This window comes from Paroedura picta, chromosome 4 (assembly GCF_049243985.1).
Source record: "Paroedura picta isolate Pp20150507F chromosome 4, Ppicta_v3.0, whole genome shotgun sequence".
Taxonomy (NCBI): domain Eukaryota; kingdom Metazoa; phylum Chordata; class Lepidosauria; order Squamata; family Gekkonidae; genus Paroedura; species Paroedura picta.
Genome location: NC_135372.1, coordinates 100,812,218 through 100,836,321, shown reverse-complemented (window position 1 = coordinate 100,836,321; position 24,104 = coordinate 100,812,218). Strand labels below are relative to the sequence as shown.

Sequence of the window (24,104 nt, the reverse complement as noted above, 5' to 3'; positions counted from 1 at the left end):
GGGATAGCCTCATGTAATTAATTACATTAGTCAATCAATTTTGAGGCTCACACAACACTGAAGAAAAAGCCCCAAAGAAGAATAATGCATTATATACATTTATATACCACTTTAATAAAACCTTGTTGAACTGAGCCAGCTTGTTCTGAGAGCAGTATATGAATTTAATTTAACGTATTTGCTGGCGTATAAGACGACTGGGCATATAAGACGACCCCCCAACATTTCCACTCAAAATATAGAGTTTGTTACATTACATTACAGTACTATGGGCCACTATGGGCAGCTATGTCTATCCCAACTGAAGTGCACCCGGCGTATAGGACGAGCCCCCCACTTGGAGTCATGTTTTTCAGGGGGGAAAAGTAGTCTTATATGCCAGCAAATACTGTATTATTGTTATTATTAAAGGTACCACTGGACTCCAACTTTGTTCTGCTCCTTCAGACCAACACAGCTGCCCACCTGAATACACCACTGTTATAATTCATAATACTTTATAAATATCATCTCAGTAAAATAACAGGAACAAAGGGAAGTCCAAACCACACACCAGATGGGAGAAGATGGCTTGCTTAAAACCTACTAGTGAACTCATGAGAAGAGATCTGAAATGCCAACCTCGTGGAACACTATCTTAATTCTTAACAGTGGGTCAACCCATTCCCCTCAAGTACTGGGTGGGTGGTTCTGGAGCAGGTGGGGGTGAGTTCAGTGTCAGGCTATTGTGGGTTTGATATTGGTTTATCTTTTTATAAGGGGTTTTTACTAACCCATCGTGAGACAGTCTTCCGATAGCAGTAAGAAATAAAAAAAAAATAGTAATAAGAAAAGTACACATCCCCCAGGATGTAAGAAAGAACTTTGCCAGTTTCTCTGTGCATTCCTCTTCCTCTAATATCTGCCTGCTGAAAACAAGACACTTCAGAAAAAGATTGTCAGAGTGAATTGTGGTGTTGATTGACTCCCTAAGAAAAGGGAGGATAGGAAACATAAACTTTACTCATCTGAAAAGAGTCTTATACAGGTGCCACCTTGCAAACAGGCAATTGCCAACTGCCTTTTCACATCCATTTTCTGTAGCGCCCCCACCTATGGAATGGCCTGCTTGAAGAGGTCAGGGAACTAAGCAGGGATAATGCCATAGAGCCCACTCTCCAAACCATCCATTTTCTCCAGTGGAACTGATCTATATAGTCTGGAGATCAATTGTAATAGTGGGAGATGCTGGGGAGGCAGTGGGAGGGCTGGCTTTCCCAGTGAACTAGCTGATGGCACTTAAATTTTTTTGTCAGTGTGTGACAGTGTTGGACATCTGGATGGGCCATTTGTGTGACCCAACATAGCTTTTTAATGTTCTCGTGAGATCCCCAGGCGCCAGCTAGAGGTTGGCAACACTCAGGTGCAAGCACTGATCAGAAAATTGAATCTATGTGTTGTATATGTCCACCGGGGTAGTGTTCTGCAACAAAACAAAACAGAAGTGATATGGCACCTTAAAGACTCATAACAGTATAAACTTTCGTAAAACCGAGCTCACGTCTTCGGATAGGAGAAATAAGAGATCATTAGTGTCAGTTTGAAGTATATACCACCTCTACAAAATCCCAGGAATACAATGCAAGAGTGGGAGGTCAAGTGTAGCTCTTCTAGTTTGTCTCATCTTTTCCGTCTCGCCTGTATTCTCTCGAATTTTTCAGAGGGATACGCAAAAGTTGACCTCAAAGGAAATAGGCGGTCGCCCTTGGTTCAGAAAGTGCAATTCCTGTGCCCGCACCGCAATACGCCCCAATAGGTCTTCCTTCTTACGCTGTTCTTCACTAGCATTGCCCCTATCCCCGCCCTTTTTCTGTTTTCCGACCTAGCTCTTTCCGCGGCATCCGCCACTCTGCCTCGGAACTTTGCTCGCACGTCTCCTCGTTTCTAGTCGGCCTTCATTAAGCGAGGTACTCCGAGTCAGGGCTGTCTTTAGCTCTGCCTGTTTTTACTATGACTTAGAAAGTTTCTTCCACGACCTTCCTTGCCGCCTTACGGGAGTTGCGGAGGCAAGCACCGAAGGGCACACTGATACCTTCGGACTGATGAGAGAATAGGATCGCAACCGGCAGGTATTTCGTCAGGCAGAGCATGGATGCCCTCCCTGGAGTGAGGGCCTCCGGGTCCTAGGTTCCGGAGCGGGCTCGGACCGAGGGAGAGAGTGGCCGAGATGAACCTGGAGCTGCTCGGTACGTCGGGTTGTGCGTCTCATGCTCGCCTCTCAGTGCGTCGGGGGGGGGGGGGCGAGGCGAGACAGGCCCTGGGGGGAGGGGGGAAGGGCGGAAGGGGCCGTGGCCCGAGAGCGGAGGTGCCCACCTCTGAGCCCCAGCGGGGGAACAGCCCCTCCTGGGAAAGGCGCCCAGCGCTCCACGGGCTCTCCCTCAGGCACGCAAAGGCGTCCTGGGGAGGCGCTCTTGGCCCCCGGCTTCACTCCTGTACATCGTGTCTCCCCGGCCACCCTCTTCATCCACGAGGCACCATTGGCAGCCGTAGTCATGGCCATGGCAGGTCTCCCTTGCTAAGCTGAACTGACTTGCCATCTTTGACGTTGTTGCCATGACAGCCCGTCGTCTCATAGTATTCAGATGCCAAATATGAACAAATGAATTAGCAGTGCATTCCTCTCGTGGAGCAACTCAGAATAGGCCATGCCCTAACTGATTTTCTGGGCAGATGTTTATTTCTGAAATGATTTAGTCCACTTGTTCCATTCTGTGCTTTGGAAGTGTGCCAAGGTTTGCATCCCTGAACGTTGTCCCATGAGCTGTTTTCTCTGATGAAGAGGGTTGTTTGCATTCCTTCCATTTTGATTATATTGCTGGCAGGGATAAAATCATATTGCTGGCAGGGATAAAGTTGTCTGCCCCAAAGGCAAGACCGTCCATCTTCTATATGGTACCAGAACTGTTGTTAAGATGGAAGGATGTGTATTAAGCAGCCAGCTACAGGCAACTTAAGTGATCAATGCGCAGCAAAACCTCCAAGAAGTCTAGCCAGATTTGACATAGTGGAAGGTCCCCTCCAGATATCAGATATAGCAATTGATCTACTCTGAGATGTCGCCAAAATGTAGGCAGAAATCCTGAGCAGGTCTGCTCCAATGTAAATCCCATATTATTTAGTGGGATTTACTCCCAAGAATGTGGCCATATGATTACAGCCTTACTTTCACCAAAGGAATATTGGGGTGGGAATAGCTGCATTTTTCTTTTCAATTTTGCTGCCCTTCTTTAGGTATGAGATTTAGATTGCTTTGAACAAATATAAATAATAATCATATCATACTGTGAAACACAAGCTCATTCTAAAAAGAATGTGTATTGTTGCTTATTCATATCCTTTACTAACTTCTGTATTTTTCAGTTGTTTGTAAAATGCCATAATGGAATGATTGGGTAACTCCCTCCCCCATTAATATAGAAGTAAATTCTTCTAATTGAGGCCTTCAATCTTTTCCCGAATCATAGAATCATAGAGTTGGAAGGGGCCATACAGGCCATCTAGTCCAACCCCCTGCTCAACGCAGGAACAGCCCTAAGCATCCTAAAGCATCCAAGAAAAGTGTGTATCCAACCTTTGCTTGAAGACTGCCAAGACTGTTCCAAGTGTATTCCAGAGGGCTTCACTGGATATCGTGGAGGCCCTGTTCTGCATTCCAATCCATCTAGCCTCCCATGTCAGATTATTAACTGAGTCCCTCCAGTTTAATGGTAGTTTTGGAGTGTGGCAAACACTGATGCTTTTTGAGGATGGGAAACAAAGATTATGTGTGTTGGGAGAGTTGGGAACCCTTTGAACACATGAAGCTGTCTTATAGAGTCAGCCCACTGTCTTGTCAAGGTTATTAGTAACTGTGCATGTAGAAGTCTCAGGTACAGGTCTTTCACATCACCTACTACATGACTTTTTAGGGCACTCTGCACACACAGCAGATACTCTAGGCCCTTTATGATGTCCATGACACTGTTCCAAGAGGTGACATGGTTGTGGTTCTTAAGGAGATTTTTTGTAATGCGTTGGGATTTGCAATATTCTAATGTGACTTGTGACTTGTTTCTGTTTTTGTTGCATTCTGCTGTTCAATAAATGCTTGACAATATTTTGTTAATTACTTATATATATGTGCTTTCATCCTGCCAGTTAAGGCTATTAACATGGCTGCATCTTCTTAGATTTTGCTTCACCCCCCCTCCAATCGTATATACGTGCATTGAAGTATTCTATGATACAAATAAAGTAATGTAAAGTAATTTTTGTTGTTTCTGCTTTAATTTTCAGAATCCTTTGGGCAGAACTATCCAGAGGTAAATGTATTTTATATATCTTATATCCTGTAAACATTGTGCCTTGAGTTTATGCATGCTCTCTGTATTTTATTTAAAATGTTTCACAGGGATGACCTAAATGGATCATTCAGTAATTCTTTCTATGTCTTCCTTTGTTTTCAGGAAGCTGATGGCACATTGGACTGTATTAGTATGGCCCTCACCTGTACTTTTAACAGATGGGGCACTCTTCTAGCAGTGGGATGTAATGATGGCCGAATTGTTATCTGGGATTTCTTGACAAGAGGCATAGCAAAAATCATAAGTGCCCACATCCATCCAGTCTGTTCATTATGGTAAGGATTGAGTGTGATTTACAGCTAGCATGTCTGACCATGGGCAAAAATGAAACTGAGACAAGACATTGATCCCTCTAGGTCAGGGGTATCAAACATAAGGCCTGAGGACCAGAGCAGACCCATCTAGAGCAATTATCTGGCCCACAAGGAACTGGTGTGAGGGAAGGAACATGAGGCTATTTGGGAGGGGGGCAAGTGGGCAGAGCCACTCTGATTGTGGCCTCAGCATGACAGACAACCTTGTCTGCATCTGTCAAGCGGAACCCCTTCACCTCAGTGGCAGCCTCACTGATAAAGTGGGGGCCACAGCAGTCGCATTCATGCCAGTTTGTGATTACAAGGCAAGGTCACACACCTCCCTGCTCAGCCTGCAGTTCTGAGGAGGCTGTCCCAGATTAGTGTTTGCAAGTAGGGGAGCGTCAGATGATCCTCTGCTGGGGCCTGCTAGCAGCCAGTGCAGCTGTCATATTTGCAGCCCACCCTCCATGAAATGACTGTGCTTTGGCCCATGAGGGGCATTTTTCAGCAGTTTCTTCCACACATTGGAGGTCTAGTCCTGCCATTCAGCATGTGACTTAGTAAGCAGGCCTCTGTCCCCCATGGACCACCCAATGGCCTTCAGGCATAGATGGGTCCTGCCATGTGTGCGGATGTATGGCCAGCAATTTCTGGTTATACTGGTTGCTGGGTGGCCTTGGGCCTCTGTCACACACTGCATCTCTGGATGCCTTGCTTAGCCCACTAGAATGTTTACATTTTACCTATGAATAATCTGTCTCATACCACAGATTAAGTTCAAAAACACCTTGCCTCTGTTTCATTACTATAAAGATCCTGCTCTTCCAAGCGGTTGCTTTTGTTTTGCATACTGCAGAGACTTGGTTTGAGACCCAGTCTGTGATTGCAGATGGCACAATAGGTGTTGTTCAGGATAAGTCTAAAGTTCCTTTCTTTCAGCTGATATGGCTTTCAGTCTTTCGTTTCCAGCATCCATAATGTTCAATTGTACAGTTTTGTAATAACTGCTCAATTTCTAGTTCCTGAACAGTTTATCTTCTCTCAGATTGGTTCAGTGGTTAAAAATGCCAGCCTCTAATCTGGCAAGCCGGGTTTGATTCCCTACTGCTCCACATGCAGCCAGCTGAGTGACCTTGGGCCTTTCACAGCCCTGTTAGAGTTCTCACAGAGCAGTTTTCTCAGAGCTCTCTCAGACCCATTATGCACGGAGGTTTTAGCGCACATTCGGGGTGGAATGGCGGCGACTAAAATCACTGATAACGCACGGAGCCGGCTGCAACCGGCCGCAGCTTCGGTGCATGCCGCCGAAAAAGCCGCGTCAGTGAAACGCGGAAGAAAGCGCAGCTTCCGGGTGACCGGGGCGCAACCAGAAGCGGTGCCCGGATCGCCGCATGCATAATCGGTTACTCTGGGTTTTGCCGCCGTCGCGCCCCGCCCCGTGCATAACCGGTGTGCGTCGCGTCTTCCCCCTCCATGTGACCCGAAATCGCCGTTTCGGCGGCCGTGCATAATGGGCCTCCATGCCACCTACCTCAAAAGGCATCCTTTGTTGGGAGAGGAAGAGAAGGCAGTTGTAAGCCGCTTTGAGATCACTTTGAGTGTGAAAAGCAGGGTATAAAAGCCAACTCCTCTTCTAAATAAAAAATGCTAAAAAAAAGAGAACTATGATTTATCAAGTATTTCTGTGGATTCTGTAAAATTTTAAAAGGGAAAGCCACAAAACATTTTCTTCTATAAATCATGATCTTACTTTCCTAGTTGGAGTCGAGATGGTCACAAATTGGTGAGTGCATCAACTGATAATATGGTATCTCAGTGGGATGTTCTGACTGGTGATTGTGACCAGAGGTTTCGATTTCCTTCACCTATCCTGAAGGTCCAGTACCATCCCCGAGATCAGTAAGTAACACTGACAAAAATGTTTCTTAGAGAAGTTCTGGAAATCTGAATGGTTTCTTGAGTTATAGTAACATTTCAGAGCTAGAAACATTAAATGCAGTGGGGAGGGAAATTGTATATTTTAGACTGAAAGTTAAATTTTGAATTGACTAGGTTTCCTGTGGAGTGGTAGAGTAGGTAGGATAGGGAAGTGGGATATGATAAACCAACATCCCCCCCTATGGATGTACATACAGAGTGCTGGTCAATGATGTCAGTTCAGCCCTCTGAAAATAGGCTGTGAAAATAGGGAGCTGTGGGACTCGTTATCACTCATGCTGTTTAGTTTTTCTGTGAGACTATCAGGAAAACTAAGCAGACTGGATTGATAGTAATCAATATGACAATGCTGAGTTATAAATTTGACTAATTCAGCTCCCAGCAGCAGTCAATTATGCAAGTGTTGGAGATGTGAATGAAGTTAAGCAGGCTAAATTGGAATCAAGCCAAGATGCAGGTGTTTAAAGAAAAGTTAAATTCAGTTGCCTGTGTATGTTTGCATACAAATCTGCCCAGTCTTTCATTGTCCCCTGTTCAAGCACTTACAGGTTCTTATCTTATCCAACCCCAAACTACAGGCTGTGTTTTTCGTAAACAAACATCAGTCATGTTGTTAAGCACATGAGAGACAAGTTAAATGGGAGACAATAGAAATCTTTGTATGTTGGCACATGTGCGATTCTCTTGTCTAATTCTAACAGAGAATGTAATGGCAGCATTTAAATATTGTAAATATCATTATGGGAAGCAAATAAGAAAATAAGAATATTAAAGATTTTCTTTCCTTTTTTTTAATTCTGCTTTTTGTTTTTTTTATAGGAACAGGGTGTTGGTATGTCCAATGAAGTCAGCCCCAGTCATGCTGACATTGTCTGATTCAAAACATGTCATCCTGCCAGTGGATGATGATTCTGATCTAAATGTTGTGGCTTCTTTTGACCGGCGAGGGGAATATATTTATACAGGGAATGCCAAAGGGAAGGTAATTATGCTTGAGGTAGAGAGAGTTGACTAAGATAAATTTTTCTCCCTCTTTCCAAATACTAGAACTCAAGGGCATCTAATGAAACTGATGGAGAGTAGCTTAGGACAGACAAAAGTCAATACTACTTTATACAGTGAGTGGAATTGTGGGTAGTTTTCAGGTTGCTTATTTTTAAGGGCTTGCTTCTTTAATATTGTGGTGGTTTTAATTGTAAGCCACCTTGAGCAGGACCCTGAAGAGGTAGGATAAAGATATCCTAAATTAAGTAAATAAACAAATTATTAGGGGTGTTCAGTGGTATGAAAGATGTCATAATACGATATTGTGGAAAATATCAGTTTCTGTATGAATTGCATGATGTCAGCAACAGAGACTGAGATTCTGTTTTTTTTCTGTTTCTAATTTCATGTCTGCTCGTCAGACTTCACAACTTGATGGTGTTGCTACTCATTATTTTTAAAGGCGAAGAGAGAAGAGATGGCGTTAGAGATAAGATGGTTATGCCCCTTGTTCAGTGTCCCATAAATCATTGGAAATGACACATTTGAAGTCTGCACAGCTTTTCAATGCTTTTCCTCACTAATTCCCAGCACAGGATTTTGATGGTTTCTTTCTTTCTTGTGCTTTAGATTTTGGTCTTAAAGACAGACACTCAGGACCTTGTTGCCTCTTTTAGAGTTACAACAGGCACCAGCAACACTACAGCCATTAAATCCATAGAATTTGCACGGAAAGGAAGGTGAGTTGAAGAATAGGGGATACCGAGAGTGCAGATATAAGGTTTTTCCTTTTGCATACATTTCCCCAATACTTTTACTTCCCTGATTGATACTGAAGGCAATAGAACACAAGGAGTTGAAATCCATGGGATTACTAAGTGTCTACAGATGGAATTTGTTTTTGTGCTTGCCTTTAAAACCACTATTCTGCTTTGGCCACAGGGACTCTTATAATAAATGGTGCCTATGTAAAGATTGTGCTGGAATGTCATTCTTGTACAAAATTCATTGATTTTAAGTCTGGTGCAGTGTTCAAATTCTTCAGAAACACTTTCAAACACTTTCCTTAGTTACTTGTACAGGAGCTTAGAAAAGCATCAGGCTCCTGGAATATGGCAGAGCAACACATTAATATCCTTTAAAACATAGCTAATTTGAGAATTATCAGTATTATAACTCACAAGAATAAGGAGACTCCAAACTCTGACTGGGATCCAGTGACCTGTATACTCAAGCTTTTTCAAACAGTCTCAGTGCTGTGTAGAAAACCACTTTTTCAAATGATAAGCCTTCCAAAAGTAGTTTTTATTATGACCTAAAGGGCTACTGTTTAAAGGGAAAAAATGTTGTATTCCAGCTTCTGACTCTTTTCTCTTGCTTATGTAATATATTATAGAGGAGTGTCTCAAGACTGCACTTTTGATAATTTCATTACAAGATCGTATGTATCTTTTCTGTTCCTCAGTTGCTTTCTAATAAATACAGCCGATAGAATAATCAGAGTCTATGACGGCCGGGAAATCTTGACCTGTGGTAGAGATGGAGAACCAGAGCCAATGCAGAAACTCCAGGACTTAGTGAACAGGTAGGTTGAAGAAGGCAGAACTTGTCTTGAGAGTGGCATGCATTGCTTTGCAGGTTCCAACTTCTCTACCAAACAGGATCCTTCAGTGGCTCCTCTGAAGCAAGTTGTTGCTTTGTAAGCCTTGAAAAACAGATATAGGCCATAGGCCTTCTGCCTCCAAAAACTTAATATGTCATCCCAAAGGAATGGACTCCAGGATGATAATACAGCTGAAATGGCCTTGTGACTCTCCAGGTTTAGCCTAAGCAAGTTGCCCTGTCTTCCTGACTAAGATTGTACTCAGGTATTGGAAATCCTCTCTAACAGACAGTCCTGAAACTGCATTGGTATTACTGTGATGATGAAATGTCTTTACTTAGTACAGTTACCAGCCTCTTATCCTGTGTTTTGTTCTCCATCCCTCTGCCCTGACTGGTCCTTTCTCTGTCTTTCTACTTTTCTGTAAGTTTAGGGACACCCTGGTTTGTACCATAAGGCAGTGGTCCCCAACCTGCGGGCCGCGGCCCGGCCATGGCGCCGGGCCATGGCTCCCTCTCCCCACCCCCCCGCAGTAAAAAACTTCCCAGGCCGCAAGCTTGCGGCCCGGGAAGCTTCTTGCTGCGGGAGGGCGGGGAGAGGGAATCAGGGCCGGGCCGCGCATGCGTGGCCTGTGCGGGCGCGGCCCGCGGGCGTGGCCCGATGCGTGGGCGCGGCCAGCACGGGTGCGGCCCGATGCGTGGGCGCGGCCAGCGCGGGCATGGCCTGCCGGTCCCCAGCCTCAGAAAGGTTGGGGACCACTGCCATAAGGTAATTGAACACAAAAGTGGGTAATATAAAAGTGCAAATTATGAAAAGCATTTGCAAGTTTGCAGATGTTGTTACTGAAATTAAGACAATACATCTTAGTAACCCATTTGAGTTATTCAAATTGCATAAATCGCTCTTTATTGCTCTGGAATACCTGGCCTCTCATTATACCAAAAGCATATTTCTACAACTGCCACCTTTGGCTCTTACTTGGAAATCCTTCCTTCTCACTAGTGCACAATGTAGCAAGCTAACTTATTCTGTGAATTGGTTTGCCTGCAGGACACCTTGGAAGAAATGCTGTTTCTCTGGTGATGGGGAATATATTGTTGCAGGGTCAGCACGTCAGCACGCTTTATACATCTGGGAGAAGAGCATTGGAAACCTAGTGAAAATCCTTCATGGCACGAGAGGGGAGCTGTTGCTGGATGTAGCAGTGAGTGTTTCTTTTACTTGTTCTCAGTGGATTAATTTTTTCGGAATCAGTTGGATCCTTCAGTTTTTCAATCACTTCTGCCCCACCCTGTCTCTTGCTCTGTCTCTTCCAGTGGCATCCTGTCCGACCTATCATTGCTTCCATATCCAGTGGAGTGGTATCCATTTGGGCCCAAAATCAAGTGGTATGTGCTGGTGGCAAGTCATTTTCTTACCATTATTTTTTCTCCTTTTCCATGACTCCCATTCATTGTTTAGAATCAGTACTCTTGCAGTAATCTTTTTTCACAGATGAAGCTGCATCTTTCTAAAGATAAGTAGATCAAGTGTGCACTTTCACTCCAAACTGCTGAAAAAATTAACTGCTAATAGGCCGAAAGAAAGTAAACTGTTAGAAGTAAACTGTCTGAAGTAAACTGTTAGAACTTGCTTTCATCTCTTTCTGTAGTTTTTTTCTCTGTGTGGCTTTGAAAGAGAACCCAACACAACTAATGAATCCACTTATTTAGCAGGCCTTGTGACTTAGTATTTCAAAGAAGGTCTAGTCCTGTGATTTTCCATGTGGTTGGAGATCTTTAGTGCAGGCCTAGATTGTGATTTGTCTTGATGCTGAGTATAATGTTCTTTGGATTTGTGGTTTAGGAAAACTGGAGTGCCTTTGCTCCTGATTTTAAGGAGTTGGATGAAAATGTAGAGTATGAAGAGCGGGAATCTGAGTTTGACATAGAAGATGAAGATAAGAGTGAACCAGAACAGACAGGTAATCTATAATAAATAAAATTGTGTGCACTAATGAAACTTTGCATAAACTAATGTAAGAGATGGGTGGATTTAATTGTTTTCATTGTACCTTTCTTTTTGTTCAGAATATAATAAAATTATACATTACAACATTTCAGTAGAAGCAAGCAGCAGCTAAACATCATGTGAAAGCAGGTAGATTGTCACACTAGGACTTGGGAGAGGCAGGTTCAAATTCCCAGCCTACCATGGAAGCTTGCTGGGTGATGCCCATTCTCATACATTCACTGTGGTGGCTTTCTCATAGTGGAACAGCCTGCCTGAGGTCAGGAAGGTTCCAATACCTGTCATTGTGTAGCATGTTCAAAAGTAATATTCAGGAAGGTGTTTCCACTGGAAACTGAGAAAAGATCTTCCCCCCAAGGATCTGCTGACCCTAACCAGTTGTGGGGTGACTTGAAACATGAAATGTTTTATTGTGCATATCACATATGATTTTACATTTAACTGATGGTTTGCCCATTTTGTTACTAGCCCTAAGCACTTAAGAAGGGCAGGTTATAAAAATAAAGTTTTATTTATTTATTTATTTTTGTAAATGGATTAGAACTGTGGTAGAGTGGAACAGTTCAGGGGGCACAATATGGTTGTAGCCAACTGTAATGTTTATTTTAGGCATTATCTTGTTTGAACTGCGATTGTCTTCTCTGGAATCCACTGTCACCATTGTTTATGGTGCAATTTAACTTGGTTTGTTAATAATGTTGTTTTTTAATTCTGTAATCCTGACTGGGGAAGGCACTGGCAAACCACCCCGTATTGAATCTGCCATTGAAACGCTAGAGGGCGTCACCCCAAGGGTCAGACATGACTCGGTGCCTGCACAGGGGATACCCTTACCTTTAATTCTATTTTACTGTTCATTGGATGTCAGATTGCATTGTTTTGGTGATAAAGAGAGCTACAAATAAGGAAAATCAGTGAACCTTTCCTCCAGAACTGCTAAGGTGTGCTTGCGGGGGTGGGGGAGACAGGTGTCTCTATCTTGTCTGTTCTGTAATAGCAACTTTTTTGGGAAACAGTATCAGAGAAAGGTTTAATTGCATTCCTTCTCTGCCAGTGCTTCAGTTCCATTCGGAATATCCTGAATCCCTTTTTCAGTCAAAAAGATCTTGGGATCTCTTGTGTCATCTCTGATTTGAAATGCCAGTAGAAGTATGCTAGATAAATCCATAGTTAGTTATGACTGCCATCTAAAGATTCTGACTTGCTAGATAGGAGATAGCCTCATCCATTTATCTGCTATAGAGAAAATCTTTGCTTGATAGTTAAATATTTGTGGCACATGTGTAATTCTGTACATTAGTGTTTGTGTTGAACTCATCCATGTTTACTATTCGGGCACTAGTTTGCTAAGGGGATTCTTCTGTTCCCCCTACTTTGAGATTTAAACTTTCTCCACTTGGCAGGTGCTGATGCGGCAGAGGACGAGGAAGTAGATGTAACCAGTGTAGACCCTATTGCTGCTTTCTGTAGCAGGTAAATGTGATAAATATTTGCTAATCATGCAAATACCTTTAAACTGTCTTTTAGCACAATCAAAGAAAGCTTAGTTGATTAACTTTTAATCAGTCTGTTAACCAAAGTATTTAGATCATACATTGTAACAAGAAAGCTCTTAGAAGTATTATTATTTTCTGAGTGATGGAATAGGAGGGATATCTTTGTTCTGATGCCTACCTCACTGCATACCTGTGTGGAAAATATTTAACCTTTTACAAGTATGCTGGCCAGTTACTTGTGGAGTCCCACAGGAAGTGGTCCTCTCTCCTATTTTATTCAACATCTTCATGCGCCCTCTTGCCCAACTGGTACGGAAGTTCGAACTGGTTTGTCCTCAATATGCAGATGACACCCAGCTCTTCCTCCTGATGGATGGCCGCCCTGACTCTCCCCTAGAAACATTAGCCAGCTGCCTGGAAGCAGTGACGAGATGGCTCAAACAGAGTCGTCTAAAGCTCAATCCTTCAAAGACGAAGGTCCTGTGGCTGGGTAGGAAGGGTCCATGCAAAGGAGCACGTTTGCCCACCCTGGATGGTGTGCAGTTCTCAGTGGCTCACTCCGCCAGGAACCTGGGCGTGATCCTGGATGTTTCCCTCACAATGGAGGCCCAGGTCACAAAGGTAACACAGCTGGCATTTTACCACCTCCACCAAGCCAAACTACTAGCGCCCTACTTGGCCCTGGAACACCTAGCCACAGTGATCCATGTGACAGTCACCTCTAGACTGGACTTCTTCAACTCGCTTTATGCAGGCCTGCCCTTAACCTTGATTTGAAAACTACAGCTGGTCCAAAACGCGACGGCCAGGGTCCTCACAGTAACACTGTGGAGGTCCCACATTTGGCCTACACTCCATCAGCTGCAATGACTACCAGTCAAATTCCAGATCGGGCTAAAGGTTCTGGTAATTACCTTTAAGACCCCTTTTGACGTCTGTTGAAGTCAGTAGGACTAGAAGGGTGTAACTGCTGTTGTTTGCTTTAAAATGATTATTATGGTTCTGTTCCTTTCTTCTTCCCTTTTTAGTTTCTCAGAATTGATTGTTCTTTTTTAATATAATTTTTAATTTTTATATAGATAGAAAAGGAAAAAAGAAAGAATAACTTTAGTTATGATATCTCCCCTCCCTCTACCCCCGAGTCCCCGTTGGCTTGAAGTTTCATTTTGTCAAATACTTCAGGTTAAAGTTCCACTGTTCTTGAAATTCTTCAACTGATTTTCTGCTGACTGTAGATGTAACCTTGCTGCGGTGGTTGCATAAAAGAATAAGTTTTTAGCACAAGCGAAAAGCAATTCCTGACAGCTACTCAACAACATATTTTCAGGTTTCATTAGGTACTTAACATTAAACATTTCTTATAAAACAATATGAACTTTAGCCCAGTAACTATACACTGAAGTAATAAGAGAGAAAAAACCCACTTTATCGTGACATTCCCAGCACTTACAATCAGATCACATTAAAATCTTTGCAATTATCTTAGGAGTTATATACCATCCATATAAAAGTGTACAGGGAAAAAAATAATAAAGAAGAAATTTCAAACATCTTGTCCCCCCTTCCTTTTACTCCTCCCTAACCCTGCCCCCAGAATTGATTGTCGTTGACTGGTGCATACTTGATTTTTACAATTAATTTCTTTTGGTATCTCTGTCTCCATCTTCTGCTTAATATGTTCCAACTTGTAGTTAAATTATCCTTTCTTCACAAAGTTTTCAGTTTCTTTTTCAGTCTCTGTTAGGGACAGAGAGTTTATTTTTATGCTGTTTAACCACAGACCATATAACACACACAAAATGTCAACTCAGAGGAAGTAAAATGTGTTATTTCATCAGTGTATTTATCAGTAAGCTGTGACTTAGCACCCTATGAATGCATACTAAGTGACAAACTTGGATTGTGAAATGACCCTCTAGTATGTACCTATGAGGCTCATTTCTGTGGTTGTGATACTTCTTGAAGAAGAAATGAATGAGGAAAGGAATCTCTTTGTAAGAGTTGCCCATAATTCATGGGAGAGTTATTGTTTCCTTACTAGTGATGAAGAACTAGAAGACTCCAAAGCTTTGTTGTATTTGCCCATTGCTCCCGAAGTGGAAGACCCAGAAGAAAACCCCTATGGCCCTCCACCAGATGCGGTTCAGACTGCCATCCCTGATGAGGGACTAGGCTCTGAAAAGAAGAGACAGTCGCTGTCTGATGGGCCCCAGCCACCAAAGAAGAAACCCAAAACAACCAATATAGAACTGCAGGGAGTACCTAATGATGGTGAGTGAGAACTGCCATCCTTTAGCTCACACTGGTATTGTCTGACATATTTATAGACTGGATAATGGGCAGGGTCTCTAGTTCTGGTTGATATATTTTTTGTAATGTTGCTTGAAACAGTAGTCCACTTTGACTACCAGTTCTTATCAGTCATGACTATACGTTTCTTTAGGGAAGAGTGATTCCTAAACATTGATGTTTATTGCTGTGCTGTGGGAACTGCTGGTCTTACAGGTTTTTTAAAAAAGCATTTGGTATACCATCTGCAATTCTGCTGCTTACATTTCCTTAAGAGTAGAATAATACTAGGTTTTGGCCTGATCACAGAAGCCAGGTGGTGTAGTGGTGCGCGTTTCAAACCAGGATCTGGGAGACCCAGATTTGAATCCCCAGTCTGCCATGGAAGCTCACAGGGTGATTTTGGGCCGGTCACACATTCTCATTCTCAGCCTAACCTCTCTCACAGGTGTCTTGTGAGGATAAAATGGAGTGGAGGAGAATGATGTAAGCTGTTTTGGGACCCCATTGAGAAAAACCATGGGATAGAAATGATTATATAGAAACCTAGTTATAAATAAATAAAAATAAATAGCTGAAGATGAAAGGCAGGTAGAACATAGGTTGGTTGATGGGTGGGAAGGAGAAGGAAGCCAGGAAAAGTAAGAATATGGGGATTTCCAGGAGGAGGGAAAGAGGAAATGGTGTGGGGAGAAAGGTAAATGGGGGAAAGTGAGGTCCTCCCAAAGTTCTTGCTGGTTCCTCACTGTGCAACTGGCCCCAGCATTGTGGCCAGCATCCCTGGGTACAGGCAGCCAGGAGGAGGGAAGGAGGGGAAGCTGAAGGTGCAGAGGAGGGGCAAAGAAAGGTAGTCTGGAGGGGAAGCAGAGGAAGAAGCAGGAAAAGGGGAGAGGCTTTGGGATCTTTCAGAAAAGGAGGGGGGAAGGGGGAAATGAGATTCCCCTCAAGTCCTTATGGGTTCCCCACTTAACCCTGTCTAGCTAGCAGTATACTTGTGCTCTCCCTGCTTAGAATATTTATCTAGCTGCATTCCTAAGAAAAGGAAGCAGTTTGCCAGGCTGAGAACAATCGATGGAAAATATCTCAAATGAGATGAAGTGTTTGCTTAGTAATATTTGGTATTATGCATTTCCTTTAAAGAATCTGGACCAGCTGCTCTCTTGATCTCAGTGGCCCAGTAAGTTTATTCTTGTGATTCTAGACAATGAACTGCTGGTGAACTCGATTTATCGTAACACCTGGCTCATCCCAATGTTCTTACTGAGCTCAAACTACTATTTCATTTTCTAGTTTCTTAAAAAAAAAAGACAAAATCATGAGTTTCTCCTTTCTCATATCATAGCCTGAGCATCAGATAGCGGCAAAGTAGACAGGGGAATGAATTTGCTGTTTTGTTTAATATAAAACTGCAGATTTACTTTTCCAAACATGCCTCTTCCTTCACAGAAGTCCATCCGCTGCTGGGTGTGAAGGGAGATGGTAAATCCAAGAAGAAGCAAGCAGGCAGGCCTAAAGGATCAAAAGGTAAAGAGAAAGATTCTCCATTTAAACCGAAACTCTACAAAGGGGACAGAGGTTCTTTACCTCTGGAAGGAGCAGCGAAGGGTAAAGTGCAGGCGGAACTGGGACAGCCTTTGCCAGGTAAGGACCCAGTGTGAGCGTCTGCTTGCTTGGTGACCTTGCTTCATTCAAACATGGCATAGTCTTAGTATTTTAGTTCTCCAAATGGCAGCTGCTTGCGAAGTGTTTAGCTGCTCTGCTCTCAAGGATGGACAAAATTTTTCTTCTGAGAATTGTCCTGTTTTTATCCTCCTTACCACAGCCCTTGGTACTCTCCGCTGCAAGTATAGAATGCAAATATTTTAAAAGATAGTTTTGCTCCATTAGAGAGCAGTAAAACGGTTGACTCTTCTCAGTGGCTTACTGCATTGGAATATACACAAATTGGAGTCAAGAAGGATGTTCTGAGCAAACTACAGAAAAGTAGAGAGGCAAGCTAAAAATCAGATTCTGTGGCACAGTTACGAGTATAACCAAAAACATGGAGAGGAACTACCCTCCATTAGTTGTTAAACTGCATTGCTTGTAAAATATGTGGTGCTGTGAGACTCCATCTCCCTGTTTTATGTCATCCCTGCCTGTGTAACTATGGCAAGTATCGAAATAAAATACATATCAGCCATATTTTGACATTCTGTCACTATTTAGTATGATGACTAAGAAACCAGAATGAAGCTATGCAGTAATGACTGCAGCTATGAAGATGGGAGCAGGTTCAACCTTCAGGGATGGCAGCCCCCACCTCCAGTAGTGTCCCTTCTTTTACTTTTTCCTCACCTGAGTGTATCATATAGTAAGATGCTGCATGAGGAAATTGAGAGCAAAATCCGCCCTTCCTGCCTGACACTTGAGCAGACCAGTCCTTTTTCACAGAAAGAAACAGGTCAAGTGTTGGAGATCAGAGAGAGAGAGAGAGAGAGAGAGAAACTGCATTCCTCCAGAGTCTTTGAAATGCAAAACCCTACCTGACCATCTGTTGTGATGGACATTTTGAAAAATATTTGAAAAATTCCTCTTGCTTCTGAGTAAGGAATTTGTAATGCCATTCTCCCCATGCAAGTCATATTCAGTGGACATTTAAAATGTACTGGAAACTAACTGCTATATCTTAGAATGGCTAAATATCCAGACATGCATGTTCTGCTGATGCATGAAAATATTCTTGCCTTATGAAATGCGTTTCCTTTTTATTATGGCTTTGCTTTCAATCAAAGTTAACCTGTTTATAAATAGCCTTAAATTGTATATGTTGCTTCACAGAGTGCATCCCTGTAAACTTTAAAGAAATGCCGCAGTACTTCATCACAGTAACCTTTCTTTCTTTGAATACCCACTTCGATGCACCCTGACTAGTCTAATTTGAAAAGGGCATTGCTAGAGAAAAAGCATTTGCTGTTATATAATATAGGCTTAAGTGAGTTAAGGGTTATGGCTTGTTAGTAAATGATAAATGTTCCTCCAACATCCAGATTATGTTACTGGTTATATTGTGCAGGTCATGCGTGTGTGTACACATGGTCTTTTTGGTGCCATGCCATTTGGATGACGCTCTCTAATTTTCATTTGTAAAGTGCAAAGCTGCTTTCCTCTTGATAGTCTGAAAAAATTCAGAGAGGCAGGAGAAAGTGAGTTAATGGGAACCAGGCCTAACAGAGATTCAAGTGTGGTTACACATGCAAAATTTTGTATGTCCTTGAAGCTCAGTTGCTATTGCTGTGAATATTTAGTTGCCAGAATTGAGATTTTTTAATAGCCCTTTCTTTCCCCTCATTGCTGGTCCTGTTCCCCACCTTGCTCATTGTCCTTCCTGCTCTGCTCCTGTTGTGCTGCTTTTAGAGTAGTAGCCAGCACCTCGGGGGTTTTGCTTATACTGAATACAGTGAAAGATGTGAAACCTTCTCAGGTGAAACATGTTTACTGTGTTGTGTGTTACTCATTTAATACGTTGCAGCTCCTTACAGAAACTGCAGTAGATGTATCCAGGGTCATGGAATGCCTTGTTTAAAACGACATCAAAGACCTTCAGTGTTCTATAGAAGCACTCCAGGGATTGGATGGCATCGTATTAGACATGTCCCTAAAGTTTTAAAAGCTGCAATTCTATCTCTTTCCTGGGGATAAGCTCCACTTAATAAAACGGGACTTAATTCTGGGGAGATCAGTTTAGGGTTGCTCTCAAAATCAATTCAGTTACCATGTAGAGGTATCATTAATGTTTGCCCTTGCAATGCGTATTGCTATCTTTGATAGCAGATTCAAATATTTGTGGCATATTGTGATTTGCTTTCTGATAGGCTGAATAGACCTTAATTAAAATTTTGGATCCTCCTTGAGTCCCAGTGAGAAAGGCAGCCTATAAGTGAAGCTAATAATAATAATAATAATAATAATAATAATAATAATAATAATAATAATAATAATAATACATACATACATACATACATACATACATACATACATACATACATACATACATACATACATACATACATACATACATACATGATGACAGGTTAATCGCCAAACACATTTGATTTAATGTTCTGAATTTGTCTAGATGCTCATTGCTATGAGGTTTAGGTGACTTCATTAGAGAGCAGTACAGAGTTATGCAGCCAGATTGGGAGCCTGTTTGTGGCGGTTGGAGGGCTGGAAGAGAGCCTTCTTCCTGGTGTCATTTTAAAGTCAAATTGCTCCCTTGGTTTGACAAGCCATCAATGAAGTAGCAGACCTATACAGCAAACTATACTCCACCCTTTAAACTGCTGTCTGAAGAAAGGAGTAGCCTTTGCAACTGCACAGCAGGCATCCACTTGGCAACCAAGCCTGAAATTCTGTAAATAGAAAGCCTGATGGCATCTTTAACTGTTGATAATTGTTATGTAAACCATGCCAGGAAGGCATCATCCAAATGAAAACTGTTGGTTTCAGGATTTAAGGTTTGGTTCCAGTTCAGTCTCTTACCCTGGGTTGATGGCCAGCATTAGGCACAATCATCTCATGTTCCATTTTGAATCCTAGACTCCACCTTGGAAAGTATATTCATATACTTATGTACTTATTTCATTGATACCCTGCCATTCTCCCCAATGGAACCATAAGCAGCTTCCATCATTCTCCTTGCCTCCATTTTATCCTCATAACCCTGTGAGGTAGGCTAGGTTGAGTGTGTGTCTGGCTCAGGATCATCCAGCAAGCTTCCATGGTTAAGGGGAGATTTGAACCTGAGTCTCCCAGATCTGGGTTCAACTCTCTAACCACTGCATCATACTGACTTGTCTCTGGGGGCTTATAGCTAAGACTCATTCTCCTTCATTGACTTCATTTCTTCAGAGCATCTTTTTCCTCCCAGGAGAAAATCATTTGTTGGGCACCTCTCTGAGCATGCTTGTTTCATCTCAAATGGCCAGGCAGTATCCATATTTTCCTGAATCAAGCAACAAACAATGCTTTAGCCGCAAACAAAGCACATTTTCTGCATACAATTGCAAGGAAATCTATCAAGTCCCTTATATAAAGCTGGATTTAACTTGGGCTTTAGTTCTTGAAAAAATGAAACTTTTAAAGCAATTAATGCAAGGTCTAAACTTTCTGTTGCTTCCCTAGTGATAATGAGGGCTGTGTTGAAAATCTGGTTGGGAACAGTTTTAGTGTCAAAACAGGCTTCACTGTGGGGAATCCACCTCACTGTGCTGCTTTTGCACTAGGTTGATGGTGTTCACAGTCCCAGTTAGCTGGTGCCACTTCTTTAAAGGGAAAATGGTGCTACTTTCTTCTTTAAAAGCCATCACCTCTTTCAGGATACTGATATGATCAGCCATTGAGATTTACTTTTGCAGCATCATTGAGGGCAAATGAAGCTCATGCACTTTGCTTTTGCTTCATTGCCGTCAATGATGTCACCCTGCATTAGAATCTCATTATCTCTGTGATTACCTCACTGTTTTCACAAATCAGAGGCAGGGTTATTGTTGCTTTGAATGGTGGCAATGGAGCATCCAATAAGGGATCCCAAAAGGTGTCTCTACACTTGGCTACTACAACCAGGAGGGCCTGGTGAAATGATATGGGCCATGTGTGTGTGTGTGTGGAGATCTGTGAGAGAATTAGGCATACTGCCCCAAACATATATGTACATTCAGATGAGTGAACAAGTGTAAATGGTTCAATCCCTTCTGAGTACGCTGTGTAATCCTCCTTGAAAATCAGCAAGAAAAGTACACCATAAATGAAATAAATATGTGTGCATGCTTCATTTTGTGCAAAGCTTATGTCCCAGTTTTGCTTCCTTTTGCACAGGGCAATAGTTTTACTCAGAGCACAGATAATAAATTCACCCTGAGCTGAAATCACTTCCTACTTTCTGTTTCATCTGCCTAACATCCTGATCCCAACAGCCCCTTCCCCATTTGTGCTGGGTGTCCTGACTGGCTGCACAGTCAGGATTCACTTATTTCCTGTGCTTAAGCCAGGTAAGTTTGCAGAAATTCCATCCAAGAGAAAGTTCAGAATTTCTTAAGGATTCAAACAATTTTTTATTTTTCTTTGATTAAAATTTCTATAAAAAGGACTATATAAGCATGAAACCCACAGCCTGTTGGAGAAAAGCTTCCCCAGTGCTTCTGTGGTATCTAGATGGAAATAATTGCTTGAGCTCTATTGAAAATATTGTCATCGGTGCTTGATCTTTTTTTCCAGCAGGCGGTGGGATCTCAGAACTCTTATGAAGACATCCCATACCCTACCTACCCTTTATTTCCTCTCTTGGTACCATCATGTGGATTAAGATCACGATGGTCAGTCAGACAATGAACTGACCTTAATATGGTAGGGACAAGTAACCATGCTGCCTATGGATACAGGGGACAACTTTTTAAAAGATGAAAATTGTGGAAGAGGAAAATTTGCTCCCTCTGAACCTCTCTTCTTGCTAACCGTGAAAGAAGGCACTGACTCTCAGGAAAGAAGGTTTGTACAGAACCTGGTGGAACTGCTTGCTGTTTAGAGCACTCCAATTGTAAAGAATCCCGACGGAGGACAAGGAGATCACTATCCTGCCGAGCTAAGGTCTTTCATTATGTTTCTTTTGCAAATTCTGATTCTGAAGATGAATCCCAATGTTTTGTTTCCACAAATACAGTGCTGTGAATCCCAAGTACATTTCTGCTGCATTGTTGCCAATTGAAGCAGATTCTTGTGTGCATCACTATTTTATCTGTCATCCACTCTGGCTCAATAGCTGGTAAACATGCTGTTAATGCTGAGATTCCCTTTGTGTAACCTTGGAGGGGGATTGCCTTCCAAGTTGACCTTCCATTTGTATATGTTTGGAATTCACATTTGGGACCAAAAAGCCTGCAGGGAATGACCAGATTACAAAACGGCTTTTCAGGGAATGAATATTCACTACAAGAACTGAGGAGCACGGAGAGAGTGATAGGCCCCCATAGATCTAGAAGGAGGGCTGTGGATATGGCATGCAGCAGAAGCACAAGTCACTTGCACAGATCACCGTGCTTTTTGCATCTCAAGCACACCGTAGAAATGCACGCATCTCCCACAGGCAGATACTCAGCCACCCCACACTTTGTGATGTGTACCTCTAGAATACAGATGAGACATTGAAGCATGGCCATGGAATGTGCTTTGTGCATTTGACCTCTGTCACTTGGCCTACACAAGAAAGCACCAGCCTCTGCATCTTCATTTTCTGCTGTTTTCTTGTTTCCTTGTTTCATATAAAGTTGTAACCATTTCCTAAATTGAGAAAATTATTTCTACCCCTCCAGAAGAGAAGAGTAAAAGCTCCTTTCTGCAGATGTACAAAATAATTTAACAAAATCCAGAAGAATGTATTCATTGGAAGCTCCCAAGCTCTGGAGGAGGTTTAAATGTTGAAGAATGGGCACTTAATTTCCAGCTGCAAATAAGTGTTTTAGTGCTTTTCTTTTCTGCATGTTGTGCCCCAAGGCCTCTTTTCCTGCAATGAAACCTTACATGTGTTGCTATAAATTTAATGCTATCCCCGACTTCAGCCTACCTTTATGTAATTCTGCCACCTGCACTCTGCCAGTCCACCTAAAGCTCGGAAGGCTGCCTGGGTAACAGTTGCTGTTCTTCATGGGGTGGGGAGGGGAGAGGGGAGTGTGAAATCCAGCCTTCTTCCACAAGAGTCTCCATTTCATTTTCCATGGTTTTTTTCTTTCACATTAAAAATATTTCAATACTGCAATATTTTGTACAAAGCCGGACAGATGACCATTGCCTGTTAGTTATTTGTAAAGTGGTGCTGTGACGCTAGCTTCTGTGTTTGTAAATAAAGAGGTATGTCTATTTCTTAAACACTATGATGTATTTTTTTAAATAGGGCCAGTCTTTCTAGGAAGCTCTTTGATTCAAACAGCAAACAATAAACATTAAAAGCTTAATAATAGTTGTTGATGGTGATCTATACAGCTAATAGTCAATATAGGTAATTAAATCTGCAGATGGGGACCACGTACACACAAAAGAGGTTTTTCCATAACCCCAGGAGGAGAGAAGGAAACAAATACAAAAACCCAAACTCAGGACACTTGTCTGTGCAAGTACACATAACTTATCCAAACATATGGGGCACATGAGGAGGAGACAGGAAAGCAGCTGGTCTCTGATCCTTTTAAATGCCATGGTGTCAAACCAGGAAGTGGGCAGGTGAATAGCTATGGAAACCAGCAACCCTCCATGCTGTTCAGGCAGCAATGCTCCCTCCCACCACTTCTGCCAAGGTAGAAACACTGGGTGGGTTATCACTGGGTTATCACTGCCCCTCCCCAGCCCAGAGGTGACAGCTCTGGAAGGGGGCAGGGAAGGAGATGTTGAAGCTCAGGTGGCTATGGGAATAGCCTGTGAATATGTGTGTGTGTGTAGGGGTGGGGGATAGGATCCCCTCTATGAATCTTGTGGTCCTTGCTTGTAATAAGGGCTATACGCCCTTTGCAGGCAGGTTAACTTCAAGTGTATCCAGTTTTGTCGAGTATAGTTTCATGTTGACCTGCAAAAAGTTTTAGAACTGAGAATGAAAATACCAGCAGAATGCACAGTGCGAATAGTGTATTGCTGATTGGTGGAGTCCAAGTGATACTCCTGTATGAACCTCTTTCATTGCTAATCTCCTGAGGTGGTCAGAAGCAGAGGACCTTGAAGCCTGTGGCATTGCATCTTTCTTCACCTGACTGCTTCGCTATTGTCGTTTGGGTAATGGGTAAAGCCTTTTCCATACCTTTTGTTTGAACCGCCTACCATACTGTCTCGTGCTGTTTGTTAGGATTGCTGAGGTGTGTCATTTACCCGTCAACTTTATAGCCATGTATTGGAGAGTCGTTTTCAACTTAATTTGCAAATTATTGCTTTGGTTGACTTTGTTAGCCACTTGGAACAAATTGTAGTTTAGAAAAGTGGGTTACAAATAATGCTGACTTTAAAACATTGAGTTTAATGTAAAGTGTTGAAAAAAGCAAAATGAAATGGCTGCGATATGTCCACCATAGAGTCATTTCAGGTGCAA

The 24,104-nt window shown here is 42.4% G+C and overlaps 1 protein-coding gene across 4 annotated transcripts; it reads left to right on the top strand.

Annotated features, from left to right (window-relative positions):
• Positions 1 to 1,969: 1,969 nt before the first annotated feature.
• On the top strand, positions 1,970 to 22,900 carry RBBP5 (RB binding protein 5, histone lysine methyltransferase complex subunit). 4 transcript variants are annotated; one of them, XM_077334693.1, is made up of 14 exons: positions 1,970 to 2,225; positions 4,315 to 4,340; positions 4,485 to 4,657; positions 6,437 to 6,577; positions 7,436 to 7,598; positions 8,231 to 8,340; positions 9,066 to 9,185; positions 10,254 to 10,407; positions 10,520 to 10,591; positions 11,049 to 11,166; positions 12,617 to 12,686; positions 14,751 to 14,980; positions 16,445 to 16,639; positions 21,260 to 22,900. In XM_077334693.1, the coding sequence occupies exons 1-14, from the start codon at positions 2,207 to 2,209 to the stop codon at positions 21,283 to 21,285; spliced, it is 1,617 nt and encodes a 538-aa protein (XP_077190808.1). In that variant the 5' UTR covers positions 1,970 to 2,206; the 3' UTR covers positions 21,286 to 22,900. The 4 variants fall into 4 exon arrangements, with proteins under 4 accessions (XP_077190808.1, XP_077190810.1, XP_077190809.1 ...); XM_077334695.1 differs by having other exon boundaries at positions 1,971 to 2,225; positions 16,445 to 16,522; XM_077334694.1 differs by having other exon boundaries at positions 1,971 to 2,225; positions 16,445 to 16,522; positions 21,257 to 22,900.
• Positions 22,901 to 24,104: the final 1,204 nt, after the last annotated feature.

Bases quoted from the DNA above. Each gene is read 5' to 3' on its own strand.
- RBBP5 (XM_077334692.1), top strand. The intron at 6,578-7,435 runs GTAAGTAACACT...TTTTTTTTATAG, and splicing joins CAGTACCATCCCCGAGATCA to GAACAGGGTGTTGGTATGTC. The intron at 14,981-16,444 runs GTGAGTGAGAAC...CTTCCTTCACAG, and splicing joins GCAGGGAGTACCTAATGATG to AAGTCCATCCGCTGCTGGGT.